The 24,376-nt window shown below is 43.0% G+C and overlaps 1 protein-coding gene across 2 annotated transcripts in view; it reads right to left on the reverse strand.

The window, feature by feature from the left end:
- Positions 1-24,376, reverse strand: part of ITFG1 (integrin alpha FG-GAP repeat containing 1) — a 162,938-nt gene that overhangs the window by 37,562 nt on the left and 101,000 nt on the right. For both annotated transcript variants that reach the window (XM_069966251.1, XM_069966249.1), the window contains 3 exons: positions 17,838-17,979; positions 16,035-16,140; positions 7,823-7,866 (listed from right to left, as the gene is read on the reverse strand). In XM_069966251.1, coding sequence (XP_069822352.1) covers positions 7,823-7,866; positions 16,035-16,140; positions 17,838-17,979 — 292 coding nt within the window. The remainder of the gene's footprint in view (positions 1-7,822; positions 7,867-16,034; positions 16,141-17,837; positions 17,980-24,376) is intronic.

The following is a 24,376-nucleotide window of genomic DNA, read 5'->3' on the forward strand; positions in this document are numbered from 1 at the left end:
TTGGTGCGTCTTGCTGGACATTTTTACTTTACATCCATATATTGCACCAAAACAATGGTCCATGCCCATAAAACAAGCCATGACACTTCCCAAACCAGTCTAGTAAAGTATAAACAGCGTGCACAGCAAGTACAACAGAATGTCGGCTCAGTTTGCTTACTAAATCTTTGATACTGTGTGGGTCCAAATGACTATCTATGGTACATCTACCACCTCCCTGCACAGAGACAGTTCTGTGTGCTGTGTGAACACTTAGGGTACTATTACACGGAACGATAATTGGCCCGACTTGGCTGATTATCGTTCCATGTAATAAATACAACGATCGGCTGATCGTTGATATAGGTTCTGACCTATTTTTGTCAGGCGCTGACCGCGTACCGTTACGTGTAATAGAGGTGCGCAGGCGGCGACTAACGATATACATTACCCATCCACGTTGCAGGGCTGCGGTCTTCTTCTCCCCGGGTCCCGCGCGCTGTAACGTCAGAGTGGCCTGTCAGCTGACAGGCCGCCCGGCCAATCACAGGCCACGGTTGTCCCGGCCTGTGATTGGATGAGTGGCCTATCAGCTGACAGGCCACTCTGACGTTACAGTGCGGGGAACCTGGGGAGAAGAAGACCGCAGCAGCAGCCCTGCAACGTGGATGGGTAATGTATATAGTTATGCAAGGGCTGCAGGGACATCGGTAACGATGTCCTTGCAGCCCTTGTTTAACGATTATCGGGCCGTGTAATAGGTCCAGTAAACAAGTGACGATCTAGCAGATCGCTGCTCGTTTACAGGTATTATCGGGCCCTGCTGGGCCTGTATAATACCACCCTTAAAGTGTCACGGTCGTGAAATTTTTTTTGCAGAAATCAATAGTCCAGGTGATTTTAAGAAACTTTGTAATTGGGTTTATTAGCCAAATCTGCCATTATCTGCATGTAAAAAGCCTCTTCCCAGGTCCCCCCTCCTCACCTTTCCTTTCTGTCTTCCACTTCTCAGAATTAGAAGATCTAAATCAGACACACTCTGTTTGTTCTATGAAGAGGGGAGGGGGGAAAAGAGACGGGAGCAGAAATGTCAACAGCAGAAAACAGAGAACAAAGGATTGCTGGGGGGGGGGGGGGGAATTCAGAGGTCACTTAGCTTAGTGGTGACTGTCAGATGAAAGCGCCTGTGTTGTAGCTTTTAATTAACTCTTTGTTAACTGTTTTGGTTTCTTTATTTTCTCTCTCCATAGGAGAACAATGAAGACAGAGGGAGAGCTTCAAACTGCTTTTTCATGATAAAAAAAAACATTTTTCGGCTAATAAACCCAATTACAAAGTTTCTTAAAATCGCCTGGACTATTGATTTCAGCAAAAAATTTTCACGACAGTGACACTTTAAGTGTATGGTGTAATACATTGCAGTACAATCTCTCAGTATTGGAGCCTTAGGCTTTGGGTCTGGAACTTCAAGCAATCAGATCACAGCATAAAAGTTAGATAATAAAAAGTGTTGCTCCCATTTTTAATGTACAAATGATCTTTATTCTTTCAGTATGTGAGCTAATTCTTTTCAGTGATACAATAAAATCTTTGTTCCAGCTATGAATATAACTGCCTGCAAACCGCTGAAAAGCTCCCCAGTGATCTAAATGAATGAGACTCTCACAGATAGAGATGAGCTGACAATGCTGGTCAGGATGCCGACAAGCGGAGCAGCATTCAGACTACTTTTTGTTGTCACCACAGAAGCGTCACTCAGTGGTGCAGAAAATAGAGCAATGAAAATATACATAGGAGAGGATACACGGGTTGATGGACGTTGAAAGCAGTCGCCTGAAGTGACTTGATTGGTTGTGTCGTCAATCTTGCGGCTTTACGCTGATATAACGCTGCGTCACTCTAATGCCATCGTCTGCTTGGCAGCATAACGTGCGCTGTGATCAGGGCTCCGTCATTAAAAGAGCAGCAGGAACACAAGTTGACCTTTGAAGTACTGAAGGACGTTGCCTCCCTGATCTTTTCAGATGGCATCGGCGCTCCAGACAAGACGGTGGAGAATACACAATGTGAGCTCTGTTCAAGGCACAAATCCATTGACTCTATAACGTGAATACATGAACCGGTGCGCTGACGCATGAACAATGACATAGCAGGCCAGGAGGGTGAATCGTCAGGTACAAAATGTAAGGTCATATAAAGACACATGAAAGAACAGGAGACAACGCAACAACCTGATCATTTGCACTGACACTGTGTCAACATAAATGCTACTGCTACAGCAAGAGGATACAGATAATAGCCACCTGTAAAACACCATAATAGCTATATAAGGTGGTAGTGGATTGGCAACTAAGGGGTTATATTTACCTTTGCAGAGCTCTGCAGAGTGACTTGCCAATAAGTGCATATAGGTGTCTGCCCGACTGGAGTGAAGCCAAGCTTAAGGGTGCGTTTACACAGATATTTATCTGACAGATTTTTGAAGCCAAAGCCAGGAACAGACTATAAACAGACAACAGGTCATAAAGGAAAGACTGAGATTTTTCCTCTTTTCAAAAGCATTCCTGGCTTTGGCTTCAAAAATCTGTCAGATAAATGTTTCTGTGTAAATGCACCATTAGTCATGGCTGAGATGAACATGAAGATATCATCATACAATATCTGTCATGTCTAAACTTGTTTACACTTAAGGTCACCTCAGTCCCTTGGGGTGATATATGTGTAACATACAGTACAGTGGTTTGCAATAAATTAGAATATCAACCAAATTTTTTTTTTCCAGTAATTCAATTCAGAAATTGACCTCATATATTCTAAAGAGTCATTACATACAGAGTGAACTTTTTCAAGCATTTATTTCTGTTAAAGTTAATGATTAAGGATTACAGCCAAGAAAAACCCAAAAGTCAGTATTTCAGAATATTAGATTATTATATAAAACCAACTGGAAAAAAAATGTTTTTAACACAGAAATATCAACTAAATGAAAAGTCTGTACAGTAAATGCCCTCAATACTTGGCTAGGGCACCTTTTGCATGAATGACGGCGTCAATGCGGCAATGTGGCATGGAGGCGATCAGCTGATGGCACTGCAGAGGTGTTATTGAAGCCCAGATTGCTTTGATAGCGGCCTTCAGCTTGTCTGCATTGTTGGATCTGGTGTCTTTCATCTTCCTCTTGACAGTAGCCTATAAATTCTCTATGGGGTTAAGGTCTGGCGAGTTTGCTGGCCAATCAAGCACAGTGATGCTGTGGTTAGTAAACCAGGTATTGGTACCTGTGGACAGGTGCCAAATCCTGCTGGAAGATGAAAATTCCATCTCCAAAAATCTTTTCAGCACAGGGAAGCATGAAGTGCTCTAAAATTTCCTGGTAGACGGCAGCGTTGACTTTGGTGTTGATGAAACACAGTGACCCTACACTAGCAAATGACATGGCCCCCCAAACCATCACTGATTGTGGAAACTTAACACTAGACCTCAAGCATCTTGGATTGTGTACAGCTTCTCCACTCTTCCTCCAGACTCTGGGACCTTGATTTCCAAATGAAATGCAAAATTTATTTTCATCTGAAATCAGCACCTTGGACCACTGATCAACAGTCCAGTTCTTCATTTCGTTGGCCAAGATAAGACGCTTTTGGCGTTGGTTTGACACATGGAATGCAACACTTGTAGCCCATGTCCTGCAGATGTCTGTATGTGGTGGCTTTTGAAGCACTGACACCAGCAGTAGTACACTCTTTGTGAATCTTTCCTAAATTTTTGAATGGCATTTTCGTTAAAATCCTGTTAAGACTGTGGTTCTCCTGGTTGCTTGTGCACCTTTTTCTACCACACCTTTCCCTTCCACTCAACTTTCCATTAATATGCTTTAATACAGCACTCTGAGAACAGCCAGCTTTTTTAGCAATGAACTTTTAAGGCTTACCCTCCTTGTGGAGTGTGTGAATGACTGCCTTCTGGACATCTGTCAAGTCAGCAGTCTTCCCAATGATTGTGTTGCATACTAAACCAGACTAAGGGACCTTTTATAACACTTAGGAAGCCACTGCAGGTGTTTGGGGTTAATTATTCTAATTTTCTGAAACACTGACTTCTGGGTTTTTCTTGGCTGTAATCCATAATCATCAACTTTAACAGAAATAAAGGCTTGAAAACGTTCACTCTGTATGTAATGAATCTATAAAATATATGAAGTCACTTTTTTAATTAAAATACTGGAAAAAAAATTGTTGATATTCTAATTTATTGCAAACCACTGTATATACAAATGTACAGAGTGTTTTTCAGTCCCAATACAAGGCTGTAGCAAATTAAGATCTGAGACCAGGCCTGCCAAAAGACTGCTATCGTACTAGAGGAAGCCATTCAACAAGTCCACTACTCTGACCTCCCCCAACAACTAGCTTTTTAACAAAAAAAAATGACAAACATTTTAAAAATTCCATTTTTATTATGGAAAATAGGTATTTGATACACTTCTAGTTTTGCAGGTTTTCACACCTTCAAAGAATGTAGAGCTGTGTTATTTTTATTGTAGGTACATTTCAACTCAGAGAATCTATAAAAAAAATGCTGAAAATTACATTATATGATTTTTAAATAATTACTTTGCATCTTACTGCATGAAATAAGTATTTGATCACCAACCAACAAGCAAGAATTCTGGCTCTTACAAACCTGTTAATTTTTCTTTAAGAAGCCCTCTTATGCTGCGTTTACACGTAACGATTATCGTGCGAATTTGCGCGATAACGGTCGAATTGGAACGATAATCGTACGTGTAAACGCAGCGAACGATCGAACGACGCACGATACATCGTACATCGTGATCTTTCATCAGGTCAGCAAATCGTCGTTCATCGTACGCAAAAAATTCGCAAATCGTTCCGTGTGAACAGTCGTTCGCCGATTTAACCAATGTGTGAGATAGGCTTAAACGATCGCAAAACGATCGCAGTGCGAAGTTTCGTACGATATATCGTACCGTCTAAACGCTGATCGTTATAAAAAAAAAAATCGTAAATCCGACATCGCTAATCGTATGATCGGGCCAATAATCGTTACGTGTAAACGCAGCATTACTCTGCACTTATTCCTGTATTAATTGCACCTGTTTAATCTTGTTACCTGTTTAAAAAACACCTGTCCACAGACTCAATAAATCACAATGCAACCTCTTCACCATGGTCAAGACCAAAGAGTTGTCTAAGGACACCAAAATTGTAGACCTGCTCCAGGCTGGGATGGGCTACAGGACAATATGCAAGCAGCTTGGTGGAAAGGCAACAACTGTTGTTGCAGTTATTAAAAATGAAAGAAACACAAGAGGAATATTTATCTTAGCTATGCCTATAAGAAATATCTATTACCCCCAATCAACAATACCAATTGAAAATTGTGAAAAATCTTTATTATAGATCATCACACAAAACAACATTAAAAACAAGACATGAGGAAATTGGAGGCCATGCTACTGGAGCTAAACTTGTAAAAGTAAATTGCTAGTGCATCACACACACAGGAAAGCAGGAAGTGAAAAGGCATTGGAGTGTGAGGTGGGGACCATAACTCTGGGACAACAGGTAGTATATTGATACTATCAGCTTACGTGTATCTGTGTAAGTATATTTTACAACTGGTTCATCATACTAGTAGCATGATGGTTGTGGCACTAAGCACTTTATGACATGTAGGGATGAAATTCTTTACTTGAATTGATGCAATAGCACTTTACTTTTACAGATTTAGCCCCAGTAGTATGGCTTTCCGCCTCCCCAAGTCTCATTTTAAATGTTGATTAGTGTGATGGTATATAATAAAGATTTTTCACAATTTTCAATGGGGCCATGTATCGCAAGATTTTGGTTAACAACCTCCTTCCCTCAGTAAGAGCACTGAAGATGGGTTGTGGCTGGGTCTTCCAGCCTGAAAGTTACCCGAAACACACCCAAGCCAGGGCAACTAAGGAGTAAAAAGCATATCAAGGTGCCGGAGTGGCCTAGCCAATCTCCAGACCTGACCCCAATAGAAAATATTTGGAGGGAGCTGAAACTTAAACCTAAAAGATCTGGAGAAGATCTGTATGGAGGGGCAGGACACAATTCCTGCTGCAGTGTGTGCAATCCTGGTCAAGAACTAAAGAAAACGTCTGTAGTTACAAACAACGGTTTCTGTACTAAATATTATGTTGTTGGTGTTTTTTTTGGCAATAAAATGCCAAATATTTATTTAACAATCAAACAATGTAATTTTCTGTATTTTTTTTTATAGATTCTGTCTCTCACAGGTGATGTGTACCTACAATAAAAATAAATACCTCTCTATTCTTTTTAAGAGGAAAAACTTGCTAAATTGGCAGTGTAACAAATACTTATTTTCCCCACTGTATGTGGTGCAACATGGCTTTGCCCTTATTATGTTTTTTTTTTTACTCAATGACTGGAAAAATACAACTACAAAGGAGTTTACTTGTAGCTGCCATAAGGTACTGTGGTGCAGTTTCCATAGAAGCAATTACAAATCTAGATACCAAGGACTAGAGAGAGAGCCGTGCAACTGCTTTACGTGGCTCACAAGGTAAGGTCTATACTGATACAATGTAACAAACCTCAGCTGTGTGAACTAAAGCATAGTGCATGTAAGAAAGTTGTGGAATAGTTCAATATTTACAGGGAATCTGTTAGCAGTTCTAACCCATAAAAAAAAGGCTGACCACCCTATATAGAGGTCAGAGAGTAGAGTGTAATATTGCAACTTGCATGACCTGGGCACCACAACAGCAGTGCTTCCCTGTCTCCTCCTCTCAGCTCTGAAAGCTCTAGCAGTCTCCTGGTTGGACAGGCATTCTTATATTCCCCTCCCATACCTTTGCTGTGAGCAGTTCTGAGGGATAAAAACTCATAACAGAATAATTTTAAATATTATTTCTAATGTCCAGGCCTTCCTATACCAGTTCTATTCCTATTCTGCATGTGCCAGTAGGAACAAGCATCAAGTATTTTTTCGGCTGCATTGTAATGAATGCAGGTCAACGGGTCATCCTTCCTATTCACTTCTTCAGCATTTATCACGTAAAATATATTTGTGGAGACTACAGCTCTCGAGTTTGAGGAGACTATTAAGAAGGGATAGAAACTTCAAAAGAATGCGGCCTGGCCTTGAAGTGCAGCACAGCTTACGGGGATGCATACTTTTAAGAAAATCAATTGCTTGCCGGCTTTGCAGAGTAGACCTTGGTGACATCCGTAACATTGAGGTTGATTCCTGAAAGGGGTGACCGTGGCTCTGTACACAAAGTATACACAATGCAATGCAGATGAGGAGAGTTCAGCGAGACTGCTGATCCCTCTGCATAAATCCCCCTACATGTTATTAGGACCAGCACCAACATCAATACTGTTCTACCCTAATACACTGCCCCAGGAGGTTGCTGTCGGATAGTCATTCTCAAAGCCTTGTGAATGTATTTGACTATATCATTAAGCTTTGAGCAGACTCACAGCAAGATGACACATGATCTTACTCCCAGCAGCACAAAGTATTTCAGGAGAGGAGTATGCTGAAGTTATCAGGCCACTGACATATCTGCTTAGGGGTCGTGTTAGTAAGGACAGAGCAGCAAGTGATGTTACACTTTGAGACTCAGATAAGAATGAAAGCAGGGTCCTAGCAGCACAGAGTATTTTAGGAATATAGTGTAAGAAACAATGAGTGTGAACTACTAGTCAAGAGAACTGAACTGTATTGATTTGTGGGAAGTGTTATGGCATTTCAGATTTACATCCTAAAAAAAAAAAAATCAAACACCTGGATGATATATGACTGGTGGGATTCTTACCTTTACTTGATTTGGACAGTCATTGGAGCAAATACCACTGAGCACTAAAAAAAGAGGAGATAGTAAATAAGTCTGGGGCACACATTTATCTGATTTATGCTTTAAGAACTACATTCAACGGATCTCTTTCCACCCCACACATACTACAATTCTCCAGGACTCCATTCATCCACTGTATGCCAGAAGGGTTTTTTTTTATGGCACTTGCCTCTGGATTGTTCTTGTAGTCACTCAGTCCTACTACTGTGGGTAGCACATGTATTGCTGACAAATGAGCATACATATATACATTTATACGATTGATGCGATTGTGTTTGCTTATTTATCAGCTGTGCCTTTTACATAGGGCAATAATTCGCTGGATCTGCCAGTAATCTTCCAATGTAAATCAACCTTAACGCAAAGGGGTTTTTATATACTGGTCTTTATGCAGATTGCAATAAAACAAACTGCGGCAATTTTATGCAGTGACTGTCTGTACACAACAGCTGCAAGATGGCATAGATATCAGCTATAATTTATGCCCTTACTTCTTTACTTTTAGTCTAACCCCCGTTTAAAAAGTGTCAAGCTTGGTGTAAAATCACTGAAAAGTTGTAAATGTTTGCACAAAGTCGGAAAATTGGCGTACATAGCATAGTAACTTCCCCTAAAAGTGTAATATATACCCTGCAAATCGAAGTACATAGAGATATAAAGAGGCCGTCACTCACCACGGGATAGCCGATGCAATCTTTAATCGTGGTCACACTGCAAACATGAGCAAGGAAGGGGGAAGGTGGAGCAGTGGATGGTAACAGACTGTTACAGTCTGTTACCATCCGCTGCTCCACCTTCCCCCTTCCTTGCTCATGTTTGCAGTGTGACCACGATTAAAGATTGCATCGGCTAACCCGTGGTGAGTGACCGCCTCTTTATACCTCTATGTACTTCGATTTGATTTCTACCTCTGCTGGCGTTGAGCACCTCCACTAGCCTAATTGCACACACTGTGTATGTGGAAGAAAAGACGCTAAGTCTGAACTCATATCGTTGCATTGTAGTGCCAGCTGTATACCTCTATACTTGCCATATAACCTGCAAAACTGTTCTTTATTAGGCTAGGTTCACACAACGTCCAAAAAACGGCAGTTTTTGATATTTTAAAAAAAGTCTGTTTTTGCCTTTATTAACTGACTGCAATGGCAATGCATAGAAGTCAATGCATTGAAAAACGGTCGTTTTTGCCGCGGTAAAAACGTCCATTTTTCAATGCGTTGTGTGCATTGGACGTCCGTCCTCCCATTTACTTCAATGCATTGCCATTGCAGTCAGTTAATAAAAGCAAACACGGATGTTCTTTAAAATATCAAAAACTACCTTTTTTTGGACGTTGTGTGAACCTAGCCTTAGACAGTGATTACACAATGCAGGACTGGCCCTTTAATATATTTATGGAGGAAATCAGCCATCATGTATTTCCAAGCACTTGCTGATTTCTGGATTATCTCTTGCACTTTGCATGGTACAGTTGAGCTCAGCTACATTACTAGAATCAATAAGGAGGCTGCAGGCTTTATAGTGACATCTTAAGGAAAGGGACAAATACAAAGAGATCTCCAAGGAGCACTGACAGGAGTCTGGGGTATTTAACATTTACAAAATCCTCCAAAGCCTCCCTCTGAGTGTTACGTCTATGAAACCATAAAAGACAAAAAATTTGCTTTACTTTGGTCACAGTGATGACCTTCAAAATCCTCGGCATCTTTAATTTCAGGTTAATGAAGAAATGTCATGGTAACCGGAATTAGAAAAATACCAAGGAGACACAAAATATACATTATCCCTAATAACTGAAGCATGCAACCTATTAATAAGAAAGATGTGATGGGCCATAGAGCTGATAATCAGAGAAAAGATGGAAACAATTAGCAAAACCAACAGCTTAGCGACAGCCATGCAGAGCATCCCCCCATAACTACCAGGAAATATAAGCCCCTCAGCCACTTGTGAATCACAATGGATAACCGCCCCATCAAACATCTTCTTCACTACTGTTCTGACTAAAGCCCCTATTACACGGGGCGACATTAAGGAGCAAACAAGCGCTATCAGCGCTCCTTTGCTCCTTGTTCCCTGCTCGCTAAGGGAGGTGTGGGGTGGCTGCCTGGGTGATCGCTAAATCGTCCGGGCAGCCCATAGCAGATAGCAGCAGTCTGCTGTCGCCGCTTCTATACGAGTCGTTTGTTTTTAAACATGTTGAAAGACAAATGACTACAATGATCAGCCAACATCCTTCATGTCGGCTGATCGTTGTGTTCTATTACACAGGATGATTATCGGGCAATAATCGATTTGTGTAATAGGGCCTTAATGGTGGCAGTGTACACTGTAGTTTTGCATTCACAAAGCAGAATGTTAAGGTTTACTATGTTTAACTAGGTTTTACTAGGTTTAACTATGACCATTAGTATGAGGCAGGTCCGGAAAAAGGAGTTTTGTTGCCCTAGGCAGAGAAAGCAAATGGCGCCCGCCCCCCAGTCTATAGATCCGACATACAGTATAGCCTCCTGGCTGCCCCCACATAGTGTATAGCAGGGGTAGGGCTGGGCGATATTGGCCAAAATCAATATCACGGTTTATCACACACGTAGCCGCGGTAACGATAATTGAACGATAATTCTGACACACCCCTTTTGCAAGCCACACCTACTTGCCATGCCAAAGTGGCAATATTTTGATTCACAAAAGTGAAAAAAAATAAAATAACTCACTTAGCAGCAACACAAGGCTGAGCCATTTAGTGTATAGTCATTATTATTATTTGTCGCAGAGTATATGGGTCCGGCACAAAGCATATAGGCATAGCGCACAGTATATGGGTACGGCACACTGTATATGCACAGTATGGGGGCACCGCGCACAGTATATGGGCACAGCACACAGTATAGGCACAGTATAGGGGCAGGGCAAACAGTATATGCACAGTATAGGGGGACCGCGCACAGTATAGGGGCACAGCACAGTATAGGCACAGTATAGGGGCACAGCACAGTATAGGGGCACAGCACAGTATAGGCACAGTATTGGGGCACAGCACAGTATTTGGGCACAGTATAGGGACACAGCACAGTATAGGGGCACTTACAGCTCCTGCAGACACCAGGGACAGGCTGAGGGCAAACAGCAGCTCCAGCACCTGGGCACTGGGCACATAGAAGGAGAAGAGGATCTGCAGGGGCTGGCAGCTACTTCCTTCCTGTGGGGTAGTGACAGCTCCAGATCACAGTACCATCTTCTACAGGTTCTTTCCCTTGAGCTACCGCTACCTCCGCGCTCTCATGGGACAGGTGCTGGGTGGGTGGGGGAGAAAGCTCTGATTGGACAGGACAGGTGCATGGGACAGGCCGGGCGGGGAAGCATGATGCGCTCTGTCGAGCAGGAGGGGGTGCGCTCTGTCATGCCGCGCACGGAGTCGGGGGGGGGGGGGGGGGAAGGGGAGGCGCGCTGTCATGCCGGGCTCTGACATGTCGGCATCCCTACACAGACGGCACACAGGGTGGTGGGGGGTTCGCGCTCTGTCGTGCTGGGTGCGGAGGGGGGCGCTCCGTCATGTCGGCCTCCCTGCACAGACAGCACACTTCACTGCTCACGGCTTAGGCGGGGAAAGCGTGAAAATACCGCACATACTGTCCTGGCAATGTTGATGTCGGTTAACCGACGTCAGAGACGGTATCGGTATTTTCACAGTATACCGCCCAGCCCTAAGCAGGGGTCCTCAAACTTTTTACACAGGTGGCCAGTTCACTATCCCTCAGAGCGGTGGAGGGCCGGACTATATGCTGCTGCTATATCTGGTCTGCGGGGAGCCATTGCTGCTGAAGGATGACACTGTCTCTGCCCATGAGGAGGAGGTGGAGTGGAGGCTCATACTGCTCATCTGTCTTTGGTCCAGGGGAGGAGCATGGGGGGCGGCTTAGGATGGTGGAGTTCTAGTTCTATCACAGCCACACAGGAGCATGCTGGGAGTTGTAGTTCTACCTCAGCCACACAGGAACATGCTGGGAGCTGTAGTTCTACCTCAGCCACACAGGTCATGCTGGGAGCTGTAGTTCTACCTCAACCACACAGGTCATGCTGGGGGCTGTAGTTCTACCTCTGCCACACAAGTCATGCTGGGATCTGTAGTTCTACATCTGCCACACGGGTCATAGTAACATAGTAAATAAGGCTGAAAGAAGACAAGAGTCCATCAGGTTCAACCTCCGGAAACCCTACTGCGTTAATCCAGGGGAAGGCAAAAACCCCCATGAGGCAGACAACAACCACCCCACCACAGGGAGAAAACTCCCCCCCCAAATCCAATGGCAACCAGAACAATACCCGGATCAATGTATCACCAGAAATCTAATGCCCATAACTTGTAATATTATATTTTTCAAGAAAAGCATCCAGGCCTCCCTTGAACTTATTTAATGAATCGGCCATGACAATATCATGTGGCAGAGAGTTCCACAGTCTTACCGCTCGTACACATGAGCATGCTGGTAGCTGTAGTTCTACCTCTGCAACACAGGTCATGCTGGTAGCTGTAGTTCTACCTCTGCCACACAGGTCATGCTGGGAGCTGTAGTTCTACCTCTGCCACACAAGTCATGCCGGGAGCTGTAGTTCTACCTTAACCACACAGGTCATGCTGGGAGTACTTTAGCCACACATGAGCATGCTGGGAGCTGTAGTTCTACCTCTGCCACAAAAGTCATGCTGGCACTACCTCAGCCACACACATACACACACACACACACACACACACACACACACACACACACACACACACACACCATTAGCAAGCACACACACACACACATATACTCACCCACAAAGCAGTAGCTGTGGAAGAGGACACTGTCTGGGAGTGGAGGATACTCCTCATGTGTCTCTGTCGGGAGGGGGCGGGGGTTGGGGGTATCTGTCACTACAGTTGCACTTCTCTCCTCTCCTGATTGGCTTCGGAGGTCATGTGGCATTGGTCAGACGATTTTATTCAGCTCCAGAGCCAAAGAGAGGAGAGAAGGAGGGCAGATGCCTGCCACCGCGGTGCTGGAGCCTTCAGCAGCTGTGCGGCAGAGCGGAGGAAGGGATGCTGCCATGGGTGAGGTCAGTTGGGGGGATTTTTACTTGAGCATACATTGCGCCCCTTGCAATTCTCCCTAGGTCATCGCCTACCCTGGCCTACCCTTTGTCCCGGCCCTGGGATGAGGCCATATGAGTGGCTGGCTGCATGCTGCCAAAGTGTGGCAGACAGTATCTGAATAATTTTGCGTTGCAAATTTGTGCAGCCATTGGCCACCATGATTTACAGGGCCTGGGCACCTTGCAGTCATTGAATCGACCATGACAGCTTGGCAGAAACAACAATGCAACAGGAATCAGCAATATTGTGTGACTATTGGGAGAGAACTGGGATTGTGGTTTCCACTGCATTCGAATTGCACTCCTAACACGTATGTGGAAACAAGGCAGAGATGTACATGTAAGCGTGCACGCAAACCTCAATTAACTGAGGCAACACTGTAAAGAAGACTGAACCTGACCTGTTGTGGGTCATTCTGAGGTATTTATAGATTTTTTAGACTTTCTAGCATCCTTTTTTTTTTTTTTTTGAGTATACACTGCTCAAAAAAATAAAGGGAACACTCAAACAACACAATATAACTCAAAGTAAATCAAACCTCTGTGGAATCAAACTGTCCACTTAGGAAGCAACACTGATTGACAATCAATTCCATATGCTGTTGTGCAAATGGAATAGACAACAGGTGGAAATTATTGGCAATTAGCAAGACATACTCAGGTGAGGCAAGAAAGATAGTGAGAGTTAAATCGGTGTTAACCACACCTGTACTTGCGTATCCCAAGATAGTCGTCCTCTTTCAGAGCTGGATACCCGTGAAGGAAGGAATCCGCACACTTGAACTGCTGTCCAAACAGATACTTGGTACAATTTTGCTCACAGGCTGATACACACATCCAAGCGTCCACCTGGTGTCCTGCAGGACACCAGGTGGACGCTTGGGTATGTGGATCAGCCTGTGAGCAAAATTTTTGTCAGCACATTCAACTTTGTACAGAACAATGAACAATGAAAATATTTCATTCATTTAGATCTAGGATATGTTATTTGAGTGTTACCTCTATTTTTTGAGCAGAGTATATCTGGAAAAGGTAAATCAACCAGGGATTTAGTCTGAGCCTGCATTCTGCTGTCTGTATAGGCTTTCCCTACATGAGTCGGGATATTTGCGTTTACTTGGCAAGGACTGGGGTTTGCAGCCAATCCCTTGGTAACATATTATGGACTCTCTGTGAAATATCTTTCTGTCTTTGACAAGTCAGAGCTTTACACAAGCAGATGACCAATTACTATCTCTCTCACTATTTCTCCAAGACCCCTTAATACTCACAAACATCTGTTCAGGAACATATTCATCCCTCTGCCAAGGAGAGACACTACTGGCATGGGTGGAGAGAGTGCAGCCTGATTAAATGGAGATTTCTTGTAAGATGCTTGCAGCCCTGCACCCCTATCGTTTATCGCAAAAACAAATCTACAAAAATAACTTTTTTACATTTTTGTAAACCAAGAAGTGGGGAGGAGAGGCCTTCACCGTATCCCTGGAATGATTGTAATTAATCCTGTACGCTTGACTGGAGATGCTAAGCTGTCAAGAGAGCGCCTGAGAGATGAGAAAGTGCGAAATCTCAGGAAGCTGTGGATGAGGAGGAGGGAGGCGGCAACTATCAGAGGCATAGACAGAGCTAATAAAGATAAAAGGGGTAGGGAAGGGTCAAGGGATGGAATGATGGATTGTCTGCTGCCGACACTCTCTTCTATGCAGATTAGGTTTAGTGCTACTTATTTCCCTGGTATTTATATGGCACCAACTTATTGTGCAGTGCTGTACACAGATTGTACTCCCACATATTAGTCCCTGTCCACAGGATCTTACTACCTAATTTTCCCAACTTATTCACTTGATCTTTTACACGCGACAATTATGGAGAACAAAAGTCTCTAGGAATGTTTATTCACTCACTCGATAATCAGCCTGTGTAAGAGGGTTTTTAGTATTTTTGGATTTTAGAATTTTGTAGGAAACCCATGAGAACATGAAGGTAACATTAGATCAAAGATCAAGCCTGCTGCAAAGTTCTTCCCCCAATCCTTACAATGTAGCTCTGCATATTCAGATTGGCAGTTCAGAAGGAGAAAATACGGTACTTGTCGATCTGATTTTTATTCCAGCAAGGACTGCTGCAAATAAACTAAGTAAAATGATCTCCAACAGAGGAAGACCCTACGGCAAGGATGGAGAACCTACGGTACTTCAGCAACTGCAATTCCCATAATGCCTGGGCAGCCAAAGCTTTGAAATGGACGCAGGTTCCCAATCATTTTGCGGCTGTTTTTGCTTTCTTCTTAAAAGAAGTTTTTTTTTTTTTTTTCTTTCTTCTTTGTGGTTGAATTTCTTTATAATACAATGACTGGTTGGCATAGAAACTGTTTTTCACACAAACACAATTTATACAAAGTCTCCTCCGCATTGGTAAAGGGAGAGTGTGTATATGTAGTTGTGTGGGTACATATATACATACACACTATATATATATATATATATATACACACACACACACACAGTGGTACCTTGGTTTAAGAGCTCACAGTTTTTCAAAATTGTAACTTCCTATACTGGGTGGAAGCACGAGTGGGGAAGGGCATGGCCTGCATAGCATGGTCTACAGCACTGTACTCTGACCCAGGAAGTCTCCCTCACCTTCCAAATCATAGCAGATCCACTTCAGGCTGGGGCTTACATCAGGGGACAGGACTGTGAAGGTAATCTCTTCATAGCTGTAACCCCTCTCTCTCCAGACAGAGAGTGCTGCATGTATGTGCCCACATATGTCCACTTGTGTTTCCCATCCTCTCCATTACTGTACAGAAACTTATAATATCACATATTCTGCTGTTTTTAAATGTTTGTTTCATTTGTTTACATGTTATTCAGAGTAATAAATCATTATTTTTGGGGTGTGGAACCAATTGTCTGCATTTTTATGATTTGTTATGGGAAAATTTGCACCACGAGTTATATATATTATATATACACAATATATATATATATACACATATATATGTATGTACATGTTTGAAAAATTGGTTTACACTCACCTATCACCTTGACAAAATAAGCATCAGCTTCAAAGTTGTTCATTAGGACATGGATGGCGCCATCCTCGGAGGTTCTCTTACTTAATACAATGATATCCAAGATGCCCTACGACAGCACAAAAACAAGTCAATGAGTAAAAGATATGTGCATTTTGAGACACAATGCCTAGGAGAAGACTGAAAGTAAAAAAAAATGTATTAAAATTGTGCGTCATTTGTTGGTCTACAATATTGGAGCACATCTACATAAATGATGAGTTAGTGTAAGAAGGGAATATGCCATTGACTAGCTAACCATCAAATGTGATAATGGGCATTTAATAGATTACTATACCAGGAGAAGACCGCTACTACACTACGGTTATGGCTATCATTATGGTTATGAGATCTACTACAAATCTACATGATGGAAAAATACACAATTGGTCATTGACACTGTATCAAAAGTTACAGTTTGCAGAATTATATTCAGCCTCGCTTGATTCTGCATGGTAAAATGGATGGGGCGGGGGCTCTTTTACTGTCATTGACTATCTTAGTGACACTCCTAACCAACTGGCTGCAAGGAACAACTGAGAGACTTGGCAACAGAGAATGCAAATATTAGCTAGAGAAGCTACACAGTGCAAAAGCATCACCATAACAATGATACAAAGCATTAGCCATCCAACAAATCAATTATACTGTAATCTATGAAGCAAGGAACAACTCTGCAAATAAACAGGGTAAATCATTTCTTTGGTAGCTGTTTAACCTTGTTTTTGCATTTCTGCATTATCGCCAACATCAAAGCAATGAATCCTCATAGACTAGCACAGTAAATAATTTAAAAAGAGATTTTATTAAAAGTTACACGGATAGAGCTGGAGGATTGGAATCACTGCTGATAAATTTATGTTATTAATTATTTAGATTAACCAAGACTTCACAAGTTTATCTACTTAACTCCTTCTGTGCCACCGATTACTTGGCCCAGAAATGCGTTGACTGCCAATCTTCACTGCACTACAGTGATAAAAAGGGCCTAGAATGGTGGCCATACTAGACTTCTTTCAGCAACAGATGGGAAAAAAGAAAAGGCAGAATACTCCTATTGTTTGTGGGGTTTTTTTTTTAGGGGGCAATTCACTTTTAAGCAAACTTGTCATCGGACTATGCTGCCCTCTCTAAATGCATAGCATAGTATAGGGATAGGTTCACTATCCTATTAGCTGAAAGGCACAAACAAAATGGGTGGTCTGACTAATAGGACCAAACAATGCAGCAGGCAATTTACGTGTCCAGTGTCCGGTCCTGCTAACCTTTGCCCTATTAATAGTGACAGCCAGCCTGCAATCACTGCTGACTGGGAAAGCAATCACCCAGGCTGCCCATAGAAGATAGCAGCAGAAGAAGTGACGGCAGCAGATTGTTGCTATCATAGTCATTTGTCTTTCAAAGACCACGACAGACAATGATCTGCCAACATCATTTATGGCCAATAATCGTTTCGCGTAATAGGGCCTTTACTTAGGGCAGTATGATCCAATGACCACTTTCTGAGCATATCTGCTTCTCACACCACAGTATGCTTGCAGTACTGGCGAGTGTTCTGTCTGCAACTATGAGCTGGGGAGTGTAGTGCATCCATGGCAGGGATTCTATAAATCATGCTTGATCGGCCTCAGAGTCTCTGACTAATTAAGCCATTTGCTTTCATTATCTGCTCCGGCTCCTAAAATCTGACACTAGAGAGGAGCCGGCACTGTGCGTTCAAAGGAATACGGAGGCAAGCGGCAATTAAAGTAGCAAAAGTGTTCTTACATCTTCGTAAATATCAAAGAAGGTTGTCACCACTGCGTCTTTTATCTGATTGAGGTCAGAAATCTCCCAGTGGACGTCAAACATCCTGGAGCACGTGCTGTTCTTGCAGGGGACGTTCTCCAGCAGGAAGGCTTGCTGGTTACTAGGAGAGAGAATAAATCTATTAGAAGACAATTCATACAAGAGTCATTTGATTAGCCAAGCCTGCCCTAGAGCCAGCAATAGTGCAATACTACCAAGTATACAGCCTGTCTGCCTGGTCTATTGGAAATAATGCTTAATCACTGTATAATGAAAAGTTGTGAAACTTCCTAATATACTTTGTATTCCAATTCCTCAATAACTTAAAGATCTTTGTTCGCTGCCAGTAAATAAGAACATTTCTATAAGTATTTAGAGGCTGCTAATGCTTCTCACTGCGAAGGGGTTGTGGCAACTATCCAGACAATCCTGTGAGCTAAACACATCAGCAATGCAAATCTCCACTGATTGTTTGAGTAACAAAGGCTATCGGGTGAGTCCAGGGGGGTGCGGGGGCTGCCTGGATAATCGCTTGATCGTCCGGGCACCCCATGGCATATATCAGTGGTCTGCTGCCGCCGCTCCTGTTCCACGAAGCGACGTCAGCAGATTGCTGTATGAGTCGTTTGTCTTTCAACAATGTTGAAAGACAAACAACTGCAACGATCAGCCGGCATCGTTCATGTCGGCTGACCGTTGCCTTCAATTACACAGAACGATTATCAGCCGTAACGGCCGATAATTGTTCCATGTGATAGGGCCTTAAGACAGAATCGATAATGCAATTATTACATATATATATTAAAGCACTGAGGTAGAAGGAAACAGGACCAAAATGGATAAAAACAGATGCACTGAAATGAATCCGTTTTTTGTATAAAAAAAACAGACTGCAAAAACGCAGTGTAAACCTAGCCTTAAAGTGTCACTGTCGTTATAACTTTCAAAATCTAAATCAACAGTAGATGTGATGTAAAGCAAATTTGCAATATACACATTTTTTATCATGGAAAACAGGGCACTTCCTGTTTCCTGTCCCCCCCCCTCAAAAAACAGGAAACAGTCAGATAACAGGAAGTCCAGTGTATCCCAGACCATCTGAGCGCTCACAGAGAGAAGGCAGTCATGTGATTGATGGACACATTGAGCCGTGACTCTTTGTATTGGTCGGAATTCCTGTGTTTAGTCTGTTTTTTATCAACCAGCACAAGTCAGAAAATCTGCCTTCAGGAGACTGGACCTGGATTTCTGGTAAGTTCAGCTTTGTTTTACAGCCTGATAACAACAAAAATAATGAATGTAAATTGCAAACTTGCTTTATTTCACATTTACTGTTGATTTAGATTTTGAAAGCTATGACAGGTCCTCTTTAAGGGTTTCATCTGTACGTGTAAAAGGACCCTCTCAGCTAATCAAATATGACTCATCTTTCCATGTTGTCATCGAGTATCTTTAATAGTTGTTGCTTATACTGTACACTATTTGGTGTTGAACCTATGTATAGACAGGGGTAATGTGTCAGGACTGTGCATACATAGTTTGTTGCCTTTTTTTTTATGGATTTTTTTTTTTACAGTGTATATTCTGCAGTTCACATCTATTTGTGGAGTATTACATTTTCTGGGTAGCAGTCTCTTCTTTACTTCCTCTTGCCCCTGAATGGCCTTTCTATGTCTTGTTATGTATATGACACTGTAGCACAGAAGTTACCAGGGACTTCTGCGGGCAGTCTGAGGTTGGAGTTGCCCCGGTTAGAGTGGGTTTCCAAATCTTACAACAAATAACCCATGATTTCTCCTAGAATCATCACTTATATAAACTGGTTGTGTACACAGTAGTCAGAGAGGCCCTGAGAAGCCACAATTTTTCTGATTGTAGATGGTTGGCCCAAGATTATACAACAAAGCTATTACAATTCTGCAGTGCCCTCAGGCGGGTACATGGTGGAGACCGCCACTGTGTACTGAGGAGTTCATTACAGAGGCAGTAACTCAGTCTTTTTGTGACTTTACTTATATCTCCTTTGCTTTTAGCGAAACCCTCCCCCACGCCCATACAATATACTGGAGACCCCTTCAACTTTAGCATCGCTGTGTCCAATTACCTCAGTCTCTGAGCGGCAGTGCAATTCTGTATTTAAATTTATACTGAAGAGGATCCAGAAATAATCTTATAACGTGGACACAATGTGTTGCGAGAGATATACAGGGGTGGCCGCGTTCATGGAGATCATTAAATTATCATATTGATGAAATTCACTGCTCTCACCAAAATAAAACGCCCTGCAGCTTTACTTTACATAGGAATATCTATAGCTCTGTTCATCCTGAGCTTCATGGTTCATGGGAAGGATTTCAGAACTCCTATAAAAAGGAAAGGGGGGGCTCTTGTAGCTCTGTAATGTTGCTGACTTGCCATCCTGATTGATATGCTGGCTGAAATTATCCTAGCAACAGGTAAAATCTGTACAGCCCATGTCTTGTTATTACAAGCTGAATAAAACAGCAAAAAAAATGTCTCTGCTGTCCTGGACTCCATGATAAAATACCAGCAGAACAGTACGATGACATATTATGCGGCATACCCATGACAAGTCGCAAACTTTTTTTTTTGTGAGCACAAGCAGTTTTGCAATATGCTTGCCTAATTTTTTTTTAAAAACATTTTCTATGTTCAAATCAATGCTATACATATGGCCAAACTGGGGTCCATGCTCCCTCTGTGCTGATATTTGGTCTTTTTTATGTTCACAAGAGGACACCAAACACAGGAAGACCCAGTCCTTTGCCCACTCACTCAAGGAAAGACACCTCTTCATCAAGCAGGTTGTATTGTGTAACTTAGGTCAATTATATTGTAAATTTTTGTTAATCATATTATCAACTAAACATACTTACCAGGAGACAATGCTCTTTGTTATGGAACAATTCAGTGAGTATAATGCCCCGTTGTGGTTACAGAGGTTTTGGTGCTGTGTGACAGGAGAGCTGACCATACAATGTGATCATCCCGGGATTCTCTGCTACTGAATGTGGACACGCAGCACACATGCACAGTGAAGGGAGACAAATAGTGCCCATATGTATAACATTGATTTAAACAAAGAAAAATTTTAAATAAATCAAATAAAGAGAACATATTGCAAAACTCAAGGAAGTGGGAGGGGATCACCCTGGCTGTGTACAAGTGTAGAAGGAGAGCAGGGCACACCTAACAATACAGACCTCACATCCAGCATGTATTACTAGAAGAGCACACCCGCATAAAAAAAATCTGAACCTAGATGCATTCTGAATATCAGGGGGCTGAAAAAAGGAATGAAGACTGCAGACTCTTTTAACTCAAGGTAATCATCAACATGTAGAATATTTTTTCCCCATAGCCTTAAAAGTATCACAAAATAAACAAGAACATATCAAAGAGTGAACAATCCCTTGAACTCAGGCACCATTTATTGAATATCAACTAATGTCGTTTCTGTAAATCAGCTGTTCTGTATGCTGTCTGATTGTTAATGGGGGCATGGTATCAAAGCTAATCATCTGTTTTCTCAGCAATACCACATGGCCGTTAACAAACAGCTGCAGTCCGAGCATGTAGGCGCGATTTCAGCTGCACTATTGCCGCATGTTATGCAAAATAAACACAAAAGAATGAACCAATCTACAAAGTCACTAAGCATTATGGGGGAGATGGCGAAGGGGCCAATAATTGCATAGCTTATGCGCAACCGCTTGTGTTGTGCAAAAACAATGCAGCTATTTGTCACATGACACATTGAAAAAGATGGGATTGCATCCTTTCATTGACAACAAATAGAACATTATAAATGATTAAAGGGGTATTCCCCCCAAGAGCTAAAAAAATGTATTGCTCCCAAACCTAGCTGGCCTTACTCACCAAGTCCCCCTGAGTATTTTGAGCTGTCTCCCATCTTTCTAGCTGCTGCTGTTCCTGAGTTACAACTTTTTCTAAAACATGGTCTATATCCAAGATAAGAAACTACATTGCGGCGGGCGTAGCTAGCCGCGGCCGATTGCGGGGGGCGGAGCTAGTCGCGGGCGATTGCGGGGGCAGGGCTAGTCGCGGCCGATTGCGGGGACGGAGCTTGCCGTGGGCGATCGCGGGGGGCGGAGCTTGCCGGGAGGGGGGGCCGCGGGTGAGTGCGGGGGCTATGCTGCGGTGAGTAAGGAATGCCACGGGGGGCTGTGTGCTGCGGGAGGCTCTGGACACAGGGGGTGAGCTCTGGGCTGGGGGTGACCGGGTGGCTGCTGTTAGAGAGGGATGCAGTCACAGCTGCGCTGATCACTGTCTCCCTCTGTAACAGCAGCCACCGCATCAGTGTTCTCAGTCACTTCACTGTGCTGGGACTGAGGACACGTGATGCCGACACGGAGGGTGGGGGCCAGGAGCAGGGAGCGTGTCGGGTTGGACTGAGGTCTGATGATTCTATGCAATCCGTGGGGGTGAATGCAGCTGGATAACAGCAAAACTGTGCAGAATCCGTAATAACTGTATATTGGAAAGATGAAAAGCTACGGGTGGGCAGCGTATTAATGCAAAAATAATTTGGGGGGAATACCCCTTTAAGCATTTAATCACAAAGCGGGTGGCGGGCCAGCCGTCTTTACTAAGTGGGGTACACCTCTTAGTAAATCTGGCCAGGGAAAAGTGGGAGGGGCTTTAAAACTGGTGTAGGAGTACACCACTCTTGATAAATGTCACCCAAAGTATATAAGAAAATTGCAGAACTTTTCATTATACAAGAATTAAAGGGGTACTCCAGAGAAAGAAAAAAAAACAATATCACATCTGCAGCTGAAAAAGTAACCATTGACATGTGACTGAATTCCAAGCCACAGATGATATGATCAAGCCCTATAGCAGCAGCACCAGACGACAAGAGCAGCGATTATTTACAGTCCTCCCCCGGCTGACATCTGCTCTGTGTGCAAACAAATCAGCCTGTACCACTAAGGCTGCAAATTCAAATAAATGACAATAATAAAAAGCATGGAGTGCAATGACCCCAAAGAAGAGGCGGCCCAGGCGCCCTCTATAACCAGTAGGATAGTAAAGGGCTGGATCAATAGATGAGCGATGTGCAGTAAAGTAATGGTTATAAATAAGCCACAAACATATTATTTCTGTCCAGTTTCTGTATCTGCAGCTTTGCTTTAAAGAGGATGTACCACCAGGTACATCCTCTTTAATCTGAACAGACGGATCGAACGGTGCCGTCACGGGGAAGCCGGTGCCGCGGTCCGTTTTTCGGACCGCGGCCCAGTTCCCCTGTACGGCATCGTTGTATGCACCGGAACTGGCCGGTGCTCAAGCACTGGAGGTAGGCCGAGCCGCCCCAGTGGGAGGGAATTCCCTCCCCTCCATGACGCGGCTCCATTCATTCTAAGGGAGCCGCGTCATACCGGGGAGGGAATTCCCTCCCACCGGGGGCGGGCCGGCCGGTCTCCAGTGCTTGGGCACCGGCCGGTTCCGGTGCATAGAACGACGTCGTGCACGGGAACCGGGCTGCGGTCCAAAAAACGGACCGCGGCGCTGGCTTCCCCGTCACGGCGCCGTTCGATCCGTTGGTTCAGATTAAAGAGGATGTACCTGGTGGTACATCCTCTTTAAGATAGAATCACATTTAACTGCAGACAAAGTGAAGACTATGATGCTAGTGCTCAGGGCCAGGGCTTTTATATCTACCTCATGTTCCAGATAAAGAAGTAGTTACTTATCACTACCTAAAACTATTAAATATGTAGGATTATAGCATATGGGCTGTACAGAAAAGCCAGAAATAAAACAGGAAAATAGACATGGGTACCTAACAGTAAGACTAGGTTCACACTACGTTTTTGCAATCCGTTTTTTGAAACACACGGATGAAAAACGGATGGAAAAAAAACAGATGCAACTGTGTGCATCCGTTTTTTCATTGACTTCCATTATAAAAAAAAAAAAAAACAGATCAAAACTGATCAGTTTTTTTTTTGACCGACACAAAAACAACATTTTCGACCAAGTTTTTGTGTTCGTCCAAAAAACTGATGCGTTTTTTTTTTATAAAGTCAATTGAAAAACGAATGCACACAGTTGCATCTGTTTTTTTCCATCCGTTTTTCATCCATTTTTTGAAAAAAAAAAAAAGGATTGCAAAAACGGAGTGTGAACGCAGCCTAAGGTAAGTGCTAGTAAAGATGTCCACATAAAATGTATGCTTCCAGATATCTACACACATTCGTACTGACCTCATATTACATGGACCCGTGATACTTGAGATAGTCACTGGCTCTAGTTCCTTAAATCCATCATAACATGCTTTTTCCCAGCTCAGGCATTTATGGCATATCCATCTAATTCTGGGACCCACACGTTATATGAAGAACTGAAAGGCAAATCTTATTCACTATATTCAGGTGTTTCTTTCATTTCCATTGCCACACATGTATAAAGTCCAGCCCCTACTAATGCATTTTGCCTTTACAAACAATTGTTCTAAGCAGCTTCAGGAA

Source organism: Dendropsophus ebraccatus, chromosome 4 (genome assembly GCF_027789765.1).
Source record: "Dendropsophus ebraccatus isolate aDenEbr1 chromosome 4, aDenEbr1.pat, whole genome shotgun sequence".
NCBI classification, from domain to species: Eukaryota; Metazoa; Chordata; class Amphibia; order Anura; family Hylidae; genus Dendropsophus; species Dendropsophus ebraccatus.